The sequence below is a fragment of the Notolabrus celidotus genome, chromosome 11 (genome assembly GCF_009762535.1).
Source record: "Notolabrus celidotus isolate fNotCel1 chromosome 11, fNotCel1.pri, whole genome shotgun sequence".
Lineage (NCBI taxonomy): Eukaryota > Metazoa > Chordata > Actinopteri > Labriformes > Labridae > Notolabrus > Notolabrus celidotus.
In genome coordinates, this window is record NC_048282.1 from 13,772,039 (window position 1) to 13,794,301 (window position 22,263).

General features: G+C 42.0%; 1 protein-coding gene across 6 annotated transcripts; it reads left to right on the forward strand.

Annotated features, from left to right (window-relative positions):
- Nucleotides 1-319: 319 nt before the first annotated feature.
- On the forward strand, nt 320-21,789 carry mbd6 (methyl-CpG binding domain protein 6). Of its 6 annotated transcripts, none has more exons than XM_034695637.1 (14): nt 320-536; nt 809-922; nt 1,494-1,702; nt 3,002-3,141; nt 3,695-3,797; nt 4,027-4,198; nt 6,838-9,267; nt 11,324-12,345; nt 12,717-12,825; nt 12,936-13,075; nt 15,209-15,955; nt 16,050-16,102; nt 16,231-16,297; nt 20,045-21,789. In XM_034695637.1, the coding sequence occupies exons 4-14, from the start codon at nt 3,026-3,028 to the stop codon at nt 20,114-20,116; spliced, it is 5,031 nt and encodes a 1,676-aa protein (XP_034551528.1). In that variant the 5' UTR covers nt 320-536; nt 809-922; nt 1,494-1,702; nt 3,002-3,025; the 3' UTR covers nt 20,117-21,789. The 6 variants fall into 6 exon arrangements, with proteins under 6 accessions (XP_034551528.1, XP_034551527.1, XP_034551529.1 ...); XM_034695636.1 differs by having other exon boundaries at nt 326-536; nt 774-922; XM_034695638.1 differs by having other exon boundaries at nt 326-536; nt 812-922.
- Nucleotides 21,790-22,263: the final 474 nt, after the last annotated feature.

A 22,263-nucleotide genomic window follows, 5' to 3' on the forward strand; every position in this document is an offset into this window, starting at 1 on the left:
TGGTTATAATCATAGGTTATAATACAAGGGGCACCAGTTAAAATCTTGCCTAGGGCACCAGGTCGGTTAGGGCCGGCTCTGGTTGTTGGTGCACTTAATTTCAGTATCTTAATTATCGCTGTGTTATCTTGGCGCAAACACGATGTGTGATGATGCACTGAGTCTATCACTGAGAGATGCAGACATACATCCTGGGCCTGTTACTATTCTGTCATTATCATGTCCTCTATCAAGGAGCTTTGCACTGATGTCTGTCTGGAACACTACAAAGGTCCCGTTGCATGTCGGGTATAATACTCCCTAAACTCTGACTGCGCATGCTCGTCAGAAAAACTCCATTATTTTTTTGCTCGGAATCAGTAAGAAAAAAAAAACAGTGGGAAACTGTGAATTTAGGATATATATGGATCGTGATGGTTGGCGGAATACATTTGGTCGCCAGGTGGTTTAGCAGAGTGAATACCAAAGCAGCGGCTGGATAAGTGTGCACCAGGACCGGGACTTCCTTCAGTCTTGTTGGGACACTCCAGAATCAAGTAAATGTTAGTCAGTAAGCTATGCTAGCCTAGCAGGTAGTGTTAGCCCCAGATCCCAGGCGCAGTAAAATGAAGCGTTATTGCCCTTTGTTTTTAAATCCGACTGGCAGACATTGTACAAACGCCCAGGGCTGATTGATAGCGCTTATACACGGTTTAAATGATACATGTATTTATTTCACCGCTATTTGTTAAAGTATCACTGGTTTTCAAAACATTATCTGGCTGTTCCGTTAGCTACCCAGCTAAGCCTTGATTCTCCCGCGACCCAGCAGAGAGGCGAAGACTCCAAAACTTGTCCAACACAGAGACACAGAGACAGAGCCTGACGCAGAGAAAGGATGATAGGTCCTGCTAACATTACATTAGCTCACGGCTTTCATTAAGTAAGTGCAACCCTTTGATTTTAAGTTTTTAATGCAAAGCAGCACCACGCGTTGGTCGTTTCTTGTTAGAGAGTTTTGCATCGGAGTGTTTTGGGCGCCTGACAGCTGTCACGACAACATACTACAAAGTAGGGTAGCTTTGCTAGCTTAGCTGGTAGCTTAGCTGCTAGCCTGCTTAGCCGTGTAGGAGGTGAGGTCTTCCTCCACCCCTGCAAACTACACAGATCTGTACATGTACCTCAACTACGAAGGGTCTCAGGATTTTATTTCAAGCACCTCTCGGGTTGCTAACTTGTTATTGCAAGTTGCTTGTTGGAAATAAAGCTGCTAATAATGTGGCTGAACATGCAGTAAACAACGGGCCTGTCCAAACACACCCACCTACTTCAAAGTAGACACAGATGCTCTCAAGTTTATTTTCTAATTGACTCAGTAAAACGTCTGATGTAAAGTGAATGCAATTTAGAGAAAGCTTGGATGTCACTGATTAAAGGGAATGGATTATATCACCAGTTATTTACTCTGGTTCTCCTCGGCAGATTACATAATTCACCTCCACCTCTCTTTCTAGGCAGCCCATCTCCATCCAAGAGCCGACTCTGATGTGAGCTGAGCGGATAAACTTTGCAGAAGACAGCTTCTTAGTTGAGCTGAGGACCTGGTGCTTGGACATCAAGTCAAGTTTGACTGGCAGTCAGCGTTCTTCTCACCCAACCAGCATGTACATTGGACAGTTGATACCTTAGCCAAAACAGATCTTGGCTTCCTAAAGATGACAAGGTATGCAAAATGTGCCATTTTTAAATTACTTTAAAATAACAATACATCTTTTTATCTTTGTACCCACACTTATTGAAGAAATGTTAACATCCTTTTTTGTTTTAGAGACAACATTCTGTATTTATTTGTACCATCTGTAACACATACACTACCAGTCGAAAGTTTGGAAACACCTTCTCATTCAAGAGTTTGTATTTATTTTAGTTATTTGAAACACTGTAGATTAATACTTAAGAAATCAAAACTATGAAATAACATATATGGAATTATTTAATTAACAAAAAGTGTTAAACAAACTAGAATATGTTTTATATTTTAGATTCTGTAAAGTAGCCCCCTTTTTCCTTCATGACAGCTTTGCACACTCTTGGTATTCTCTCAGTCTGCTTCATGAAGTGGTCTCCTGGAATGGTTTCTAATTAACATGAGCCTTGTCAAGAGTTCATTTGTAGAATGACTTGCCTTCTTAATATGTTTGAGACCATTAGTTGTGTTGTTCAGAGGTAAGGTTCGGACACAATGGATAGCCCTATTTGACTACTACTGTTGTAATCCATATTATGGTAAAACCATATTATTTCATAGTTTTGATGTCTTCAGTATTATTCTACAATGTTGAAAATAATTAAAATCAATAAAAAACATTGCATGAGAAGGTGTGTTCAAACTTTTGACTAGTAGTGTACACTGAACACATACTGACAGCTAATGTTAGACTCTTTGCCAGGCACTTTGGAGGGTGAAGAAGGTGGCTTTGGAGTAAAATCTCAGTGAAGTACATGAACAGAGCCACTGTTATTACATTGGTTCTTTATTTTCTGTTTTTTATTCTCAGGCTACTTTCATTACTGTGTCAAGGTTTTATTTAAAAATATTTGATGTTTTCCTCTGGCAATTTGATTTGTGTAAATCACATGGAAATGGCTCATAATACAATTGGAATGCATATTCCTTTAATTTGACTACTGATACATCAGGAGCTCTACTGCTGAGACATTTGCTCAACATTTCCTTGCATGTTTTTGTTTACTTATTTTGTGACTTGCTATAAGGCACAACAAACTGCAGTTGCATGTGTACAACTTTTAAAAAGTTTCAGCTGTTTTAGTACTGCCATTTTCATTCTTTTTTCATGACTCAAAAAGAAAAATATGAAAACCCTTCAGACTAGTTTATATCAAATACACAACAATTCTTTTTGGTTAGAACTTAAAGCCAAACCTCGACATTTAAGACACATTGACCTTATCTTTAGGCGATAGATGTAAATGTTTATTAACCCTAAACTGCTTTTTCAAGGTGCTGGCAAGCCACAGCTAAAAAATGATGGGAGGCAGTGAGACTGCAAGTGGGGACAAGGATGGGGTCCACACCACTGCAATACAAGTCCCCATCGGCTGGCAGAGGAGAGTGGATGGTGGTCAGGTGATCTATGTCAGGTAGGTCAGTTCAGTTAAGCAGAAGGTAAAAGCAGGCTGTTTGCTAATGATTGATTATATAGACAACGTTTTCTAAGGTATATGTATATGCTAATTAATTTGTATGTGTAAGAGCTAAATTATTTGAGAAATGAGAATGCTGGTAGAGTCAACTTATTTAGAAGGATTCAAACCTCTGGCTTTTGGCGATTTTTGACTTGCTTTTCTCAATCTCGGAGCAAAAGAGTTCAATTAATTTCATTTGGATGCACATATTGAGCAGAGGTTTGGATCTTGCAAAAGAAAGTCTATGTAACACGTTAGATTATTAGAATTGCTTGCAAGAAAGGAAGGCAGCTGTATTTAAATAACACAAAAGGCAAAACAACAAAAACACTGTATCATGTTTATTCTATAAATTAGATTGGTAATCTGTTAAGTCTCTTATATTAACTTGCACCTTTTTTGTTATCACAGTTCTACTGAAAGTTTTGGGCCCATATTAGATCATCTGATTTTAACTTATAATACCAAAGATGTTGCTGTAACAGTTTGTCCCTTTTTCTATCTGTAGTCCCAGTGGCACTGCCCTAGTCTCCCTTGACGAGGTCAAGACCTATCTGTTGACTGATGGCACCTGCAAATGTGGTCTTGAATGTCCACTTATCATCCATAAGGTACAGCCTATAAGATTGAAATGTATTTTTGTTGTGTGTGAGTGGTAAGAGTGAGTAGCATAGGCAAAATATAGTCAGTTTATCTCCATATTGTCTTTTCCTTTAAGTATTTAACGATCAGCTCCTGTACACAAGGATGGAATTAAGAATTGGCACTTGATGCCTTTAACTGTGGTCATGGAAGGCTCTCTGTATTTGTTCTGATCTGTTTATATCTGGTTTCCTGCAGGTTTTCAACTTCACTGTGGGAGTGAAGGTGGAGCAGCACAGCCAGCCATTAGGCAAAGCAGAGCAGGACATGACCAAACTGTGTAACCATCGCAGGAAAGTGGTAGCGATGGCTGCTCTATGTCGGAGTATGCAGGCCTCACAGCTGCCCTTTGCCAATTTTCACCTTCCAGGTAAGTTCAAGCACTTTAACAAACTACTCCTGTTAGGGATGCACTTTATTCAACAGAATATGCAACTGGTTAAGCATTTCATTGGTGTCAATGGAAAGCGGATCACTAGTGTGTGATCTGGGGAAGCTTCAAGCTTGTAGCACTGCGCTGTGTGGCATGTAACGTGTGTCCAGCCAGTGTACTGTTAGATATAAGAGTGACCGTGTGCAAACATCAGAGCTCCAGGTATCTGTGGTGAAGCTCATTGCTGTTGATAAGATTTTGCAAACCTTCTCGGGGGTTCAGGCAGAGCAGTGTCAGAAAACTAGTTAGTGTTGGGAACTGCTTTGTTTTTGTTTTTGTTTTTGTTTTTGTTTTTGTTTTTGTTTTGGTTGAATTCTTTGGCGTGATGATTCTCGAGATGCGTGATGAAATTGGTTGTGTTATTTTGCTACACTACTGCAATCCCTCGCAATAATGAGCTTTGCACATATTGCAAGTTGCCACCAGAGTTGTTGATGTAACAAGCGTGAAAGTCCTCCAATTTGCAGAGCCTCTGTAGTTAGCTAACAGCAGTCACATCCTGTTTGAAATCCCTTTGCATGTCGTCACAAACTTTGCTTTAATGCAGTGTTGAAGACGGTAGGACATACCGTGGATCCACAAGCTCAAAAAGATGACACAAAATTGGCATTTTATAGCACGGAGATGGGCTGGATGTCTAAAGCAAGGAATTCAACAACCTCTGTAATATTTTTGCTCTCTCAAGAATATTTATCCTTTCTATTAATATCAGGAGTTTGTTGGTTCAGCACAGCATCCTTTTCTGTGGCTCTAAGGAACACGCCTTACTCTGTTGAAATGTTTAGCTTTTACATGTCATATCAGATTGGTAGTATTAAACACAGCTTTACTGCTACTGCGAAACAGTCATGTGGTGCATGTGGCTGTTGGACTGTTTCACTCTCTAGTCTAAAATAGTTAGCCAGGGGGTTGCTAATGCTAAGTTCTCATGTATATTCATTCTCATGGAAATAGGGCTCAGTTTACAGCAGCTGATGTAAATGATCTGGGAAAGATGATTCACTTAATTTGCCAATCCCTGTTCAGTTCAAAAAATGTCCAGAACTGATCCGATCTGTCAGTTTCTATCGGGATCAAGACATCTCTACAAATCTGTGACAATTTTCGTTCAATCTTTTTAATGCTTGCTTTGAGTGTGCAGTTTGTGCATCAGTCACATTATGTAAAGGGCTGCATTTAGACTCAGTTTTTCTTTAACTTTTTGCTTCCTCTTCAACAGTGAACAAACTGTAACATGATTTTGCCCATGTTTATTTACTCTTTCAGTTTAAACTACATCAACCAAAATCCTAAGCAAAGCTAGCCTGTAAGAGTTACAAGAGTGACCATCCTTTTTCCATGATGGTGTCACAATGCTGGTGGTAATGCAATGAGGTCTTTGTTAGAGGAAACATTAATGACTGTAAATTCTGAGGAATAATATATAAACATCATAATATTTGGGGATGCACCAAAATGAAAATTCTTGTCTGAAAACCGAAAATGAGGAAACCAAGGCCGAAGACTAAAAACCGAAACACCGCAATAGATTATTATGCCAATTATTAGTAGGAAGACCGGGGTCAGTTGTAACACTTTGCACATGCTCCAATCAGGAACAAGTTAGGAATCACCTGAGTCACTCTGCACATGCTCAGTTTAGTTGAAGCTAGTTTGTATAGCAGTTTGAACACACTAGGTTAAAAGAGCTCAAAATTATAGACAGAAATGTCAAAAATGTTACAACTGTCCCCGGTCTCCCCTACCATTGCATTTATGGCTATGACTGTGTACTAACCTCACTAAAATCAAGGATCTCATTGAACATATCAGACAACGAGGGTGCATGCCCCTCATCGGGTCCTGAGACACAAGTCCCTTTTTCTGAGCTCTGTTCTCCTCCCTGCGCTGTACGCTTCTCCGTCTCCAAGCAGGTTCTCCGCATCCATCGCGGCCTGGATCATTTCTCGTGCACGCTGCTTTATTCCCACATCCAAGTAATGATCTTTATAACGCGGATCAAGTACAGTCGCGATGAAGTGCAGAGGATCTGAATAGATCTCAGTGAAACGTGTGCTGACAGACTCTAGGAGTGTACTATTCATTGTTTCCACTCCGTGGTCCGTCTCAACCTCTTTGCTTAGAAGACGCTTTAGTGCTGCAATTAAGGGAATAATGGATGCAGACATGTTGGCCCTTATCCAGACAAGCGCGTACTGGCCGAGGTTTTTGCTCGCGTCATCACAACATTCTGTTTCGGCCGTGTTGTTTCAGTGATAAAAGTATTTCGGCCGAAAACCGAAAATGCACTTTTTGGCTATTTTTGGCCGAAAATTTTCAGTGGATGAATTGTCCGTGCATCCCTAATAATATGCAGTAATATTTTCTTTATTGTCGACCAGTGGATTGGTCTTAAATGATCCAAGGCATCAAACCACATATCAAAGTTGTCTTCCTTTAAATCTATTCTGGCTGTATTCTAATTCTTAGTGTTTTATAGATGATGTGCAGGACCTTTCTAAGATAGTAAATAATTCTGTCAAATTGAAATCACGACAATGTGTTGATTTTGTGTCTTCATGTGTTTCAACTTTCAGAAGGCAGCAGTGAAATTGACAGCCGGGATCCAAAGGCAGTACATCTAGAGAGGGACGAAGAGGACCATGGAATTTACCATCCGAAACTCCATCCTGTCCATAATCGCCCCAACATCAACCTCCAACCCATCCCCACAGGCAGCCCCAAGTCCTCCTCGCACCACTTTATTTATCCTTACAATGGTTCCTCTCCTGTCCTTCACACAGGCACAAACTCTCACCATCCCCTAGAGGCTTTGAGAAGGCTTCACCATCCACCTCCCATCTCTGCCTCCTCAAGCTCTTCCCCCAGCTGCCTCCTTACCCACAACGCTGCTCAGAGGTCACCCCGCACACCCACACCCCAAAACATCAGTCAAGGTCGAAGAACACCCAACACCCCAGAAACTCCAGCTTCTCCTCGGCTAGGGCCCCTCTCTTCACCGCCTCTCTCTTCTCCTTTGAACATGGGTGGAGGAGGAAGAGGAGCACAGACTGTCACTCATCATCCTCATGGTGTTATTGTGGGAGGCTCCCCCCTATCTCCTCCTCCTTCCCTCTCACCCTCTGTGCATAACTTTAACTGTGTTTCTCCTCACCGGCGGTCTCGCCGCCCATCAGCCTCTCCCTCCCCTCTGTCTGATCACTTAGGAGGGTCAACAGCAGCAGCAGTTGGAGGACTAGTGGGAAGTAACTTGCAACAGAGGAGGAAATCCTCCTCTTCTTCCCCACACTCGCCCATCTCTGGTAGTTCCCCTAATCCCAGTTCCCACTTTCCCAAGTACAAGCTGGAAGACATCTTGGAGCAGTTTAAAAACTCAGGCAACAGCAGCACTAATAACCACCACCTACTTATCCCAACTAACCCCTCCTTACTGACCAACCAAAGCAGTAGCAACCCTCATGCTCTCTCCTCAAAGCCCTCAAAGACTACCATGAGTCCTACAGCCAGCTCAGGATCACCAAGTTTTGGGTTTAACTCTGCAGGGCCCTCTACTTTACCTCTTGGGCCATTTCAAAACCATCACCACAGCCATCAGAGCAAGCTGCCGCACCCAGCTTCTTACCCTGCAAGTAGCCTGCTCTCTGCAGCTGCCAAAGCTCAGCTGGCCAACCAGATAACCCAGAGCTCGAGTGTGGCCAGCAACCCGGTGAGCTTGCCCTCTCCTCTGGAGCAACAGTCATCAAAGGTAACAAACAGCACTTTACATAACAGCCATCCTCCCTCCTCAGTCGCTACTACCAGGCAGCCCCACCCCTCCCTTGCAGCAGCCACCTCTGTCCTCTTTCCTCCACCCCACTCTGTTGCCCAGTCCCTGGCTTCCTCCTTACCCCTCCTGCCTCCAACAGCAGAGCGGAATGCGTCACACAGGAAACGGCAACGACGATCTCCTACAGTGCTTAGCATGCTGAGAGACCCCCACCAGCTTCCTAATGGACAAAGGAAAACCCCACCAGGAGATGCAGTTTCTGCTACAGTTATCAACCTATCCTCCTCGTCCTCTTCCTACCCTTCCCCCTTGCACTCCTCCTCTACCTCAACTGTGCAGAATCAGAATGCTGTCATCGTAGGAAACAATCATTCTGTCCTCTCTGGGCAGATGCCAAGGCTCTCTGCCCCTAGACAGAAAGCACACCTTCCAAGGCCTCCACGACAAAATGAGGCTCTGGATTTCACTACAGGTCTGGCACCTACACCTCTTGGCTTGGATCCTCCAACGCAACCTCTGTCTGCTCTGTTACACCTGCTGAGTGTGCAGAATGCGCAAGCCGCAGCCTCAGCCTCAGCATCCAACTCTGCTTCAGCTCAGCCTGGATCTGTGTTTACTGAAGGAGGACACCCTAATAAACAGAGCCCCAGACTGTCACCCTCTCCTTCTGCCCCTCACCCGTACATCAGGCGGCCACAGACCCAGTCACCTGGCCGATCCAGTAACACTAATCCTCTACCCTTGTTGTCACAGCAGCAGTCTCCTCCTCCCACTTCCTCTCAATTTGGATGTGTACAGTCTCCATCAAATACTCAGTCTTCTAGATTAAATCCTGTACAGAGGTGTTCTCCATCTCCGACAGGGCTGCCCAACACGCATTTTGTTTTACACAGCAGAAGCAGCAGCCCTTGTCAGCATACATCCCCAACCCCTCCAGACAAGTATCAACTGACTGACAACCACATTCCTACAGTAGACTCTGTTTCCCAAGGAGCATTGCGGGAGTCCTCACCACAAGGGACTGTGGCAACAAACATGTGTAGTAACAGTCTATCTACAGCAGTGGACCTCAGTCCCTCTCACGGCAGTGTTCCAGTGGCGGTATCAATCTCCCCGAAGCCTCTTGATCTGAGTAACCACGTCCTGGCCCTCCTGGCAGCATCTTCTTCTGTGGGGGAGGGCTGCTCCTCGGAGCGTAACACTGATGTTGCCATGTCTTCCCAAGGAAATCCCACTACAGGTAAGGACATTTTTTCAATCTCAAGTGTGTAGACTGAGTAGGGGTGTAATGGTACACAAACATTTTGGTTCAGTTCGGTACATGATTTTGAAATTATGGTTCGGTACAGTTTCAGTATGGTTAGAAATCAACACATAAAATGTAATGTCCTTAATTAGGAGCAAAAAGAACTTTTACACATTGTCTAAAGTGAAGCATCCACAGGTCAGGTTTGTCTCCTTGCTCAGACTTTTTTTTCATCTTATTTAACATTCTAAATAAAACATTTAAAAAAAGAATATTAAAATACTATAAAATTTTGGCAGATTTTCTGATGGATAAGTAATTTCACAGGTCTATACACCCCATAATGTGTAAATGTTTGAACCAAATTAGTCACCTTCTTATTAAATAACCATGCTGAATTTTTACCGTGTTGTTGGTGTAGCTACAATGTGTACTTTTACACCCCTATTCTTAAGCCATGAAGAGTTAACCTCACCTTTTAATGCACATTGAAGAGATGGAAATATATTGAAATCATCCAAGTTCAGACATTACAATTCTCATTCAAATGTTTCTTTTTTAATTATGATCATTAAAAGATATATGTGCAGTCATGAGCTCTGCTTTTTAATCAGGCTTTGTAGATCATTTCACTGATTTAGGATGGTTCAGAGGAACAGGAAGAAATGTTTTTGATGTTTTTACACCATTAAGGGTGTTGCTCTGAGGCTATACGTGTATGGGCTACTATTAGGGGTGTGCCTCTCTCTTTGACAGGATGATCTGATTCGATTCAAACCTTGATGGCACAATCTGATTCAGGAATGATTCATTGAATATCCAACACTTCAGTGTGATTTGAATAGATTTGGTTTAAAGTAAAATGATAATTGAATCCCAGGTTATATTTAACCTTATATTAGGGGGAAAAATTCTTGCAATCTTTTACATTGTTGTATGAAAATGGGTTGTAGATTTTGTGATAACTATAGACTTCACTACATTGTGATTTAAAGTTTTGAATACTTGGGGCTTCACGTGCTGCTGCTGCTGCTGCTGCTTGCTAATGGTATACATTGTCACTTTTCTACAAAGTGTATAGACTGACAGACTTTTTAAAAGTTTTTCTGTCTTTCATATGTAGTCCACATGACTTGATTTCTGAGGGGGAGACTGTAATTTTCTTTGCCAATCTCAGACATTGTTGTTCTTTCCCTGTGAGCTAACCATGCTACCTGTTTGGCCACCTAAACTAATGTTACTCTTGGGCTCAGAAAAATAGCCTAGGGCCCTATGAAATCCGTTTTATTTTTTTCCAAATTCCAGAGTTGTCTCTTGTAACATTCATAGAAATTTAGAAATTTCCCCAACGGGGGACAAATAAAGTATATCTTATCATAAGTAGATCGTTACAGTATTTTGGAGTAAGAGATGAGTTTCGTAGTTTTTTTGCAGACTTAGCTGGTGTTTCTGGTGGCCCCTTCGACATGTTTATTTCGGGAGGGGGCAGGTGAGTGTTTGTGAGGAGATGCCCATAGACTGTATAAATAAGGGAGATGCACAGGTGGTGCCACGAATGAGCGGTCATTTGTAAAAACATGGAAACATTTCCCCAAACAAACGTTCCCTCTCCTCATGATGACAGCATTTCAGTCACATTATGTCAATTTCCATGATATTCCGCGTTTAACAGTAGATCCGTTTTATTGGCCAATTCCGCGATTCCGTGAACGCAGAAATCATAGGGCCCTAAAAGCCCAGGAAAACCTGGTCATAGCTTTAAAACCTGGGCCATTGACCAGTCCATGTGACATTTTTACCAATCCAGGGTTGGTAACGGATTTGCATCCATGAATCTTTACACCCGAGCTACTACAACTGTACTTCATAAGGGCCACATGATGTGTAACTATGAATTGATAGCTTTTAATTTAATGTTTTTCTAGATAACTGTCAAAATAAAAAACAGTAGTTTAATCCTGGATCAAACACTGCATTCTGTCAGTTAACTCTAGTATAAAATGTCTTTACTGATTTATCAGAACAAATCTGATTTTTTTCTCACCAACAGGGCCAGAGGAGCCTAGATGTCTGGACACAAAGGTCTCCATAGTGACCAAACCTCCAGCAGCCACCAGCCCTGGGCCCAACATCTCCTCTCGTCTTGGGGATAATCACAGTCTGCATACACACTCAGTTGTAGGTGACTCAACCACCCCCTTACCTCTAGCAGAGGCCTTCCCCTTCATGAACCAAGAGCAGTTGCTTCAGCTCCTGTCATCCACCGGAGGTCTACCATCACTCCTTGACCCTGCAGTCTTGGCTTCATTGCCCCTTGGTGGGCTGTGGTTGGGAGGTCAACATGCACAGATGCCCCCTGCTAATGCCACAACACAACCACCACAGAATCTTCCTGAGCAGCAGCAATCAGAGCAGAATCAGCAGATACTGTTACAACATCAAGAGGCACAGCAGCAGAACCAGGATCAACACCAGAAGCATCCACAGCTAAACAACAGTCCTCTGTTTCCTTTGTTGCCCTTTTTAAGTGGTGCTCAAGGGGAGCTGCCTCTGAACCTTTTGGGCCTGCTGAACCCACTCCCAGCCTCAGCCTCAAATCCGGCCACAGGACAGGAAGCAGACTTGGGGCTTACAGAGAAACCTAGCCTTCAGGCTCTGCTTATGGCGTCCTTGTTGCTTGGGCAACAACAGGCGCCCCTGTTACCTCTATCTGGGCTGGCTCAGTTGAGCCAGGTCAGCTTGGAACTTCCTCTTCAGCAGACACAGCAGATGTCCACCACATTGGAGGGCCTCACCTTGGATAAGACCCCTGGCTTCCTGGATGCATCACCACTACAAGGCCCAAGCCTCTTGGAAGTCTCTCAGGGCCTCCTCCCCATTCCTCCAGGAGCTGAGGGCTCAATCCAAGCCCTGCAGTCTCTGCTTTTCCCTGCTGGTCTTCCTCCCCCCCCTGCAGCCTTCCTGCCCCTCAGCCCTGCCTTGCTCTCTGCTGCCCTGGGCTCTGCTGAGCTCCACTCGCCTCCCCACACCCATTTAGTTCCTGCACAGCAAACCCAACATACCCCACCTCAGGTACGCTCCCTTTTTCCTGAAGCTATTTCCTCAGTGCCTCTCCTAATTTTCCCCCAAATAAACCCCTCCTATAGTTTACCCTGTAGTAGTTCCTTATTTAGAAAGTGAAAAACTGCTCTTATTTACTGCTAGAATAATATTGTCCATGAACCATTTTCAATGAGCCTCACCTCAAACTATATAATTGGGGTTTGTTAAAGTGTGTCGTATTGTACTTCAGGTGTGGATGCACATGTTAATGAATCTTATCTCTTGTTTTATCTTGCCTCATCTCTAACTTTCTTTTTCTTTGATTTATTATTATTTTATTTGTTAGTCAGAAATACTTATCATCTCTTCTCCTGTGCTCTAACAATGTGCTACCCTCCTAGGTATCTTCTGAGGCTGGTGTTGACACCCTCATCCCTCTATCTCTCCAAGGAAAGGACAACCCCATCCTTCAACATTTACTGCCCACTTTGCTCAACCCTGCTGTGTTAGGTGAGTACCTGCCAACAGCTTTTAACACACCTTTTTTTTTTACTGTTATTTTACTTCTTGAGATAAAATTAACTGAAGCCAGAATAAATGACCAACTTTTGTCTTATTAGGAGATCTCTCTGCCATCACAAGTCTCCATAACATGTTGGGGATTGGAGCAGGTTCCATCCTGTTACCCCAGACCTCTGCATTGGGGATGCCCCTGCTGCAGGGTCCTGATGGAGCCATCAGCTTACTCAACAACATACAGGTAGGTAACTGGCATGGAGGTCCAACATATCCATCTGTAAAATGTTTGCGTCCTCTTGCTGCTGGTTCACAGAACAACTGTGTGGTGTGCAGTCAAACACAGGATCCAATGCAGGTTTGAAGATTTATTCAACAAAATAAAGGATCAGGTCAACACTGTCAGAGGTGTGGACGTGGATGATTTTTGCTATGTATAAACAAAAGGAAAAAAGGACATATTACATATCTAAATAAACAATGTCACATAATGATAATGATACAGATAGTTCAGAAATAAGGTTTACACCTACATCAACAATGCATCCACTTCAGGTAATCCTCTGAAACCACATGGCATAAACAATTGAACAGAGGAATCACTGGCACAGGTTTGGAGGGAAAAGGGGGAGACAAAGGCCTGTTTCCATGGGAAGTTAAGCTGGGGAATTTTGGAAATATTCCAAATTGGAAACTTTCCATGGGAATTGTGGGAATTTATCGGAATTAACTGGGAATTGAGGGCAATTTAATGGAAAGGTATCATATCCAAGCATAAATGTTTTGTCATAAGCAGACATCCATCCAAAATAATACAATTAAAACAGATTTATTTGTAAGTAAAACTTTATCAAGTGTTAAATATTTTATTGAACAATCAATTATTTCATTGAAGAACAAAAACATGAATGTTCAGTTAAATATTACTCATCCCCCAACCCAACCCATTCAAAAATTAACAACAATTCAATCCCAACAAAGTCCCATTTAGAATGTTAAATGAAAAGAGCCCCTCTACCTCCAAAGAAGTCCCATTCAACATTCAAATAAAAAAGCATCTTCCCTCAAGCTTCTCAAGCCTAGCCTCTGCATTTTTGCTAAACCCTTTCAGGCAATGGGCTCCTCCTGGGTCTCATCAACATCCTCCATGTCCACTTCCTCAACATCCAACTCTTCCTCTTCAGTGTCACTGTCCTGCCTTGTTGAGGATGGCTCAGCATAGAAATTCTACTGTACTTGCATGAAATCTGGTTGTTTTAGTCAGGATTATGCTAAAATATATATTTTCCCCATACTATATTTAAGTTCCCTATTAAGAGCCAACCTTCAATTTAGTAAATTCATGGTTTACTCCCATTAAGTCCCATGGAAAGTTTCCGACTTTGAAAATTCCCGGAATTTTGCAACCCTAGTCAGGTTGTGGCCTGGTGAGCTATCATGCAGGTGGAGTGTATTTATGTTACATAAGCCTAAAACTTTGGATTTTTTACCTGAAAACATAATCACTTGAAGTAATTCTTTGTTAAAAAAAGAGTCATAATCTACCATCTTACAGTTTTCCTTACACTCTGACATGTACGCACTGTTTGGTGTCATTTTTCACATAGTAGGCTGATGATACTCAAGAAAGACAGAGAGGAGTTTACTTAGTTTACAAGCAGTACTCCCAACTTGCTGAATAATGAATAATCAGATTTATGTAATGCAGTTGGAAACATATTTAGTGGGTTTCCACTATGGATATTTTCCTTTCTTAAATACCATTACCAGGGCTGGAATTATTCATATATCAGCTGTTTACATGACCTTGACTGTAGCCTGTTAACTCTTATCTCTGTGTCTCTCTCTCTGACATGTATTTTTTTTAAATGTATCCTCTTATTAATATGCATTCTTCTACAACACTTGTCTATTTAGGAGCTTTTTAATTACACGCCATCACACTGTAACTAAGATGTGAAGGCGCTGAATATTCATTTAATTAAAAATGACAACATGTGCTGTATTACATTCAGGCACTGCCGACGTCTTTTCCTCTGTGGCTGTTATTTTCTTATTTATATTACCTTGGATAGGTCGACTAGTCCAACTTTACAGACTTATGCATGCTCCTTCCTAGACATAGAAGTTACAATCGGGTGAAGCACAAACATTAAGTCTAACTGGTGCACAGGGCTTAACTAGGTCGGTTGTAACATAAGGTTACACCCAGGTGCACGCCCAGCTGGTGCACTAACCCCCGGGAGCATAAGAAGGAAGAAACTGAATACAGAAGATTTGCCTTTGGAAATAAAACCAATTGTTCTCTTCTCAGTGTAAATGTAGGATCTCTGTCTGTTATTGATTGCCTCATCTTTGTACCTTTTTTTTCCTCTAGCTAAATCTTGCACCGCCCACAGAAGGAGAGAAGCCAGTCTCATTGCAGGAATCACATAGCCCTGCTCCACAGGAAGACATTCCAGCTATTCAGATTGCTACCGAAGAGGTACCCAGTCCTGTTCCAGCTCCAGTTCCTGCCCAAGAGCCAACCCAAGCCCCACAGCGTGGCAGGTCCGTCATCGATCCTTACACCTCTTTCATGGACACGATTTATACCTCTTTTCTTCAAGTCAATGCTAAAGAGCAGGAAGACAGGGCCCATCTGGGGCCCTCTGACCCCACTTCACCCTTCTGTGCCTTACCGCCTGTTTCTTTCCCCGTGGAGCACCATACCCGGTCTAACCCTGCCCCATTGCCTCAGGCAAGTGCCCCAGTCTCCCTCAGCCCCCGTCGGGCCTGTTCCCTCCGAAACCCAGACTTATCTCGACTTTGCATGGAAGCAGCTGCCCATTCTCCTGCCCAGGGGACACCCAAACCGGAGGATGGGTCTACACCACCCTTACAAAGGAAACCTGACATGGTAGAGGGACATACTCACCCAGAGCCTCCTTTGCCTTCCATCTATTTGGAAGAGGCTAAGACAGACTGTACTGGGCCTGCTGCTGCTGTGTACCCCTATGTGGAGGCAGGGGTGGATAGGCAGGGGCATTTTCCCCATGCAGGATACCTCAGTCCACTGGATGGATGCAGTGGGAGGCCCAAAGAAGAGTCTGCTGGGACATTTCTGCACACGGAACAGGGCAGGGTGAGTGAGGAGAAATATTGCATTGTGATGTTATTTCATGCCTGTGATTTATTCTGATGTTTTTCACATTTGAAATCTAATTCTACCTCCAAAGGATCAAGCTGGAGCAGCGGGTGGAGTAAGAAGAGGAAGGAAAAGGAAACAAACGTAAGTTGTCTAATTGAAAATACATTTATCACATATTCAAACTCAGATTTTTCCCGACAACTTTTCAATTAGAATTAGCTGTATGAGTCTATATTTAAGACTAACGTGTTTTTTATTTTGTGTATCAGGCTACAGAACGTTCTGGAAGACTTCAGAGACATGGATGCCACAGCACTAGAGGAAACCAAGGCCACAGTAAGCCCAAGTTCTTCTTCTGTGACCAGTATCATAGAAATGATTGTAGCAATTTCAAGATCATCACTCTAACATTTGAACACAGGCTGTACAGGTCAGCAGGTATGGTGACTGATAGCTAGCTAATTGGCTGTAGGACTAATGTAATAAACATTCAGTCTTCAAGAAGAGACTCATCAGCTTTCCACAGAAAATGGATTGCAGACTTTGGATTCAGGAAACTGCATTCATTTGCTTTAGGTTGGTGAATGTGCTTGTAGCAGGAAGACAATGAGGTAACCATGGTTTAATGATAGCCCACTAGAGTTAGCGGTTAGCTTGGATGCTACATTTAGCTTTTTGTAGACTTGTTCCCAGTGAGAAGAGGGCATCTTTTTAGATGGAGTTCATGGTTGTGGCCCCCAAGCCACTGCTCAGGAAGGATGGAGATCTCCTCCTCCATGTGGATGGCTGTTCCATCTCTGCATCTCCTGAAGGCCGCAACCTGGGTGTCATTCTTGACTCCCCCCCTCTCCTTCCGGTTACACATCAAATCAGTCACAAAGTCTGCTTTCTACCACCTGAAGAACATCTCCCGTCTGCGTCCATCTCTCTCCGATTCAGTTGCCCAGACCCTCATCCATGCTTTCATTACCTCCCGGCTGGACTACTGCAATGGAGTCCTGTTTGGGGTACCCAGCAATGCCCTGGATAGGCTTCAATACGTGCAGAACTCAGCTGCCAGGGTTTTCACGCATGCCAAGCCCTGGCAGCACATCAGCCCCACTCTCATTCACCTCCACTGGTTCCCTGTAAAGTACTGCATCACCTATAAACTCCTCCTCCTCACTTACAAATCCCTGCATGCCCTCACCCCCCAATACCTGGCTGACCTCCTCCACCAACACACTCCATCCTGGAACCTACGGTCTTCGGACCTGGGTCTCCTCTCCATCCCTCGGACTGAGCTGCAGACTTTTGGAGACAGAGCCTTCAGTGTGGCAGCCCCCACTCTGTGGAACTCTCTCCCTCCTGACATCCACAGAACCCCAACACTGAACACTTTTAAAACAGCAGTCAAAACGCACCTTTTCCTCAAGGCCTTTCCCCGTTAGATAGTGTTATCCCCACCTACCCCCCAGACCCCCTACCTGATCCTGTGAAGCGACCTTGGGTCTTGAAAGGCGCTATATAAATACCAGTTATTATTATTATTATTATTATTATTATTATTATTATTATTATTATTATTATTATTATTATTTTATTTTCAGGGTACTCAGTGTGTTTGTTTAGTATATATTTAACTGCTCTGGGCACTACAAGTGGAATGTGTCAGCTTGTACTGCTCAGCAAGGGATGGTGGTGCTGCTCCAGCCAACCAGTCATGTACGAGATGTGGTGGGACCAAGGAAACCAGGAAAATACTGTAGATGCTTGTCAGATGATCAACACAGAGAAGCCTCTGTTGGAGATAATTTGTCTGTTTGTTGCTGCTGAGTGTTGTGATAGTTAGTGTCTCAGTCATGTAACCTTTAAATAGAATCATCAGATAGTTTCAGTCTTTTTTTAAGGAGGCAGGAGTGAAAATGATTCACCTCCAACATGTATTTTGTTTTTTGAATACTAGAAACAGTCAGAGCAACCAGGAAAATAATCTTTGCTCCAAAGGTTGATTTTTGAGGTGGCAACTATAATTGTTCTCACAAATTGTTGTACAAGACTCTCTGGCGTCCTTTATCTATATTCATATCTAAAATGGCTTCAAAATAGCTCATTCACTTGCATTTCTCATGCAGCCATTCGCATGCTATTTTTCTTGCACGTCTGCATATTTCTTACAAGCAGGTTCCTATTTTCTCTTGAGTAAGCAGCGAAAGGCATCTTTCAAAAATGCCAATACAGAGACTGATAAACCCTGATGCTGTTATCGGATATGAATGTTATATTATTAAATCATTATTCCTTGAAATTGGGCAGTTGTTGAACATAACTGAATTAGGGATGACCACAATTAATCGATTATTGTTTGTTAAGAAATTACTCTAAACACACATTTTTGTTATCAATTTTCCGTCACGTGGAACAAACATCATGTGGTCTCATATTACACTCAGCTATCAGGGAGGTGTTTTAAATTTAAAGCATGTTTGGATGTGAATCAGCTGGTTAAAGGTGTTGCGCACAGCGGAGACGCTCAGCTGGCGGCTGCGGCTGTGCGTCAGGTCTCCACGTGCGCTTTTTAAAAGAGGATCAATACAAAACTCCTGCCAACAACAACACGGACACAAAGGTTGACAGCTTTAAACAGGATATTTCCCACCTTTGGATACAAAGGCAACAGACAGGTGGGAAATTCTGGTGCGCTACGTTTACAGACCAGCAACATCAGAGCCGTATGAGCTTTTGTCCAGCAGGACTGATTATGACCCGGTTGCGCTCCTGGCTGACACCTGACCGAATACACATGTTTATTTTTCTCAATAAGAACGAGTAGACAGAAAACTGGACACTGTGAGTCTGAAGTACTTTTCTGTTAGTATTATGAGCCTTCACTTTATAAGATTATGTCAGCGGAGAATATTTTAATGAGCCTGATCGTTGATATTCTGCGTGTCAAACATGTACCCGTATTCAATCCCGTCAGTTATATGCATTTTGTTGCTGTAGAAAATAAAATGTAGGGGGAAGACAACGTATTTGGCATTGTTTTTGACGTAAGAATAATAATGTTTTTTTTTTATCAATTAATTGATAATTGATCGTTAACATTTCCAAAAATCGATCACGGAAAATACTTAAAATGTACATCCCTAAATTGAATATATCTGTTAATTTTAAATATACTCACACTACAATTTCTCAGAAACAACACTTACATCGGGGACCATTTCAATTTCCCAGGGATCAACTCAAATCACTACCTGGGGCTTCCTGGGACTCACTTTATTGAAAGCTATCAACATCACTGGTTACTTAACAACAGCTTTACTGTTGTTACCCTTTGTTAGAAGCTAATCCTCAAGCTTATGCAATTCCTATTTGAAGGACTAAAGAATGACAGGGTTTGGATTTGCTTGTCCAAAGGGAACGCCACAGCGTAACACAAAGAAATGTAATTCACACGGACTGTCAGAGAATCTTTACAAGATAAGAAACAAAGCAGCGTTTGAGAAACCTGTTTCACGTCAAGGTCCACTTAGTGGAATTTTGTTTCACATTTTTGTAGCACTTGAAATGACATTTATTGGCAGATGAAGATGGAATTTTGTAATAAAATAGAATATATCATAGTTAATTAGATTCAAGTTTATTCTTCAGCTTTGAATTAGCAGTCAAGAAAATAACTTTGTTTATCCCCAAAATTATTTGTGGGGATTTGATAGACATGCACCAAATCATGCTAGGACCAGAAAACTGTCCCATGAATGAGATAAACCAGCACCCCAACAGCCCAGAAGGAACATGCCTCAGCCATTTTTTAAATTGCCATTTCCAGAGTAAAAAAAGTACCTTTTACCCCCAAAAGTAGTGTGAGTGCGTGTGTCAGGTTGTTTTTTTCCCCCAGATTTCTTAACATTGCAAAGCATAAAGTATGAGTCACCTCTTGCCCTGTACTTACTGTCCTGTGAACAAGTTTCAGGAGAGAGGAGATTTTGTTCTTTGCTGTTCATCAGATTTTTTAGTGCTCTGATAAAAACATTCCTCCCTTAAGGGACTAGAGATTAGGCTGATGTGTGTGTAACTTCTCCGTCTTTCCTGTTCCAGTCAGCACTGCTAAAGCCTGAGAGGTCGGTCCGGGGCAGGAGGCGTCGAGGCGCCAGGTCTCAAAGGCAGTGATTGGTGGAGGGAGTCCCAAGTCCCAGCCATACTCCAATCAGAGGCGGCCAGGCACCTCACTCTCCCGCTTCCATTACTCCACCATCGTCACCACTGTTTAGACGTTTCTTTTTATAATTCAACTGCACTATTACGCTGTTGTCATGTCAACCGTTTTTATATGGCAGCCAGTAAGTATAAACACATAGGAGAGGGCTCTAGTCTGATGAGTTAAATCACAAAAATACAAAAAAAAAGGCAAGAGAAATGTTGTCAATGCTTTTTCACATAGGTCTTCTCTTAGGTCTAGTTCACAAAATAATGGTTGCTCGACATTGTGATCAGAGATCTGTTAATCATGGTTGGTGTTAGAATAATATCAATGACAAAACATACAAAAAAAACAAGTACTGTTCTTCTCATCAGTGTGTTACTTTGAGTCAAGATAAAGCCCATCTACTTGAAATATGCTCTCTATTGAAAGTGTGTTTGTCCCTGTGTGGATGTGTGTCTTTCTATATGTTTGAGTGTGTGTTGGACAACAGTGCTATTGCTGAGCCCCTCAATGTCTGACAGTTAGTTGAACTTATTTTCATTAAATTATGTATGCTCTTTATCTTCCATGGTAAGATGAAGGGCTCCTCACGGAGACACACTGCAGTTGTATTTCAAAGAAGGTTTCTGAAAGTGCTGAAAGGGAGATAAAAGAAGGAACAGAGAAAGGTTTTCTCTTTAATGGTTTGATAAAAAACTTTTATATTTGAGAAGCCAAGGAAATGATGTTGATCAATGTATCATGTAACCTAACACTCTAAGACGACAACTCCTAATCATGATTCAGGATTTTTTGTGTGATGTTCTTGTCAGTTTGTACATCACTAATAATTTTACAAACCAAGACATTCATGAAAAAAATGAAGTTATTTTGTGCAACTCTTTAAATCAGGTCATAACAGTTCAAAACATTACAACAACATGCAATTATTTGACTTATGCAGTCCACAGCATAACCTGGAAAATTCAGAACCACTTTTAAAAACACTTGAGGTATCACTTGTAACATTTTGAAAACCCTCTTGCTTTTTTGCTGTACAGAATAAGAGAACCTGTTCTGTGATGGAGACTTTTCAATATCTGTTGACAAACAGAAACCCACCCAAGCACCCACTCCCCCAGCCATGAGAAAAGTGTCTGTTAAAGGTATAGACCTTTGATACAGGTATCCTTACACAAAGAACAGTTCTGAAAGCCTTTTGATTGGTCAAAAGAATGGCTGGTAAACTTAACCACAGAGAGCGATGATGTCCTACGTGGATCCGTTCGATCCATTCAGTCCGTGTGTTACTGTGGATTTGGAGTGATATCCTTCACGTCTCCTCATATCACTGTTTGAGCTCTCCTCCACATGCTGCCCTGCCCCAAGAGTTCTGGCATCACTAGCTGTATTTAAGAAAAAGAATAAAGAAAAGTGAAAAAGAAAGCAGAATATGCAATTTCTACACTTGGAAATGTGTATATATGTACAGTTAATGTGTTTTATTTTGATTTTATATTGTTAGAGAAAGAGACGAGAGAAAACAAGAATTGTGAATTTTTCTGGGAATTGTAATTAAGTATTTTTCTCATTCTACCCCTTGCGTTCAATACTTATGTTCAAGAAGACGATTAAATTGTGGACTGTAGCTTTCTTTTTATATGGGAGTCTTTTTTATTTAATATTAAACTATTTACAGAAAATGTATCCTTGTGTTGATTTCTGATCTTAGAAGGATGGGAGGACCATCTTCATGCAGTTTAGGCATCTGCATAGATAATTCAAACATACTGAAGTAAAGATTGGTCCCACCAGTGTTTGCAGAAAATATTTCTCTTTCGACCTTCTAACAGGAGCATCCAGGGGGGACTGATACTTTTAAACTGCGGATAATACTGTTCATTTTTATTGAATGCACATCATTGACTGTTAGGAACCCCAAAAAGTTAATAACCATAGTTTGAAGAAATTTGCGGATCAAATTCTGTCTGTCGCTTTATGAAGTCATCCTTGAAATATCTCCATTTGATATTGGATTTAATTGCTGATTTTATATCACATAAAGGCTTATAAGGAGTTGTGCATTGCCATTTTGAAATTTCAGTAATAAGTGTAATCTTTTTTTAAATTTGAC

Coding starts and splice junctions, on each gene's coding strand:
- mbd6 (XM_034695637.1), top strand. CDS start 3,026: ATGATGGGAGGCAGTGAGACTGCAAGTGGGGACAAGGATGGGGTCCAC. Junction 3,798..4,026: donor GTCCACTTATCATCCATAAG/GTACAGCCTATA, acceptor GGTTTCCTGCAG/GTTTTCAACTTCACTGTGGG. Junction 4,199..6,837: donor TGCCAATTTTCACCTTCCAG/GTAAGTTCAAGC, acceptor TTCAACTTTCAG/AAGGCAGCAGTGAAATTGAC.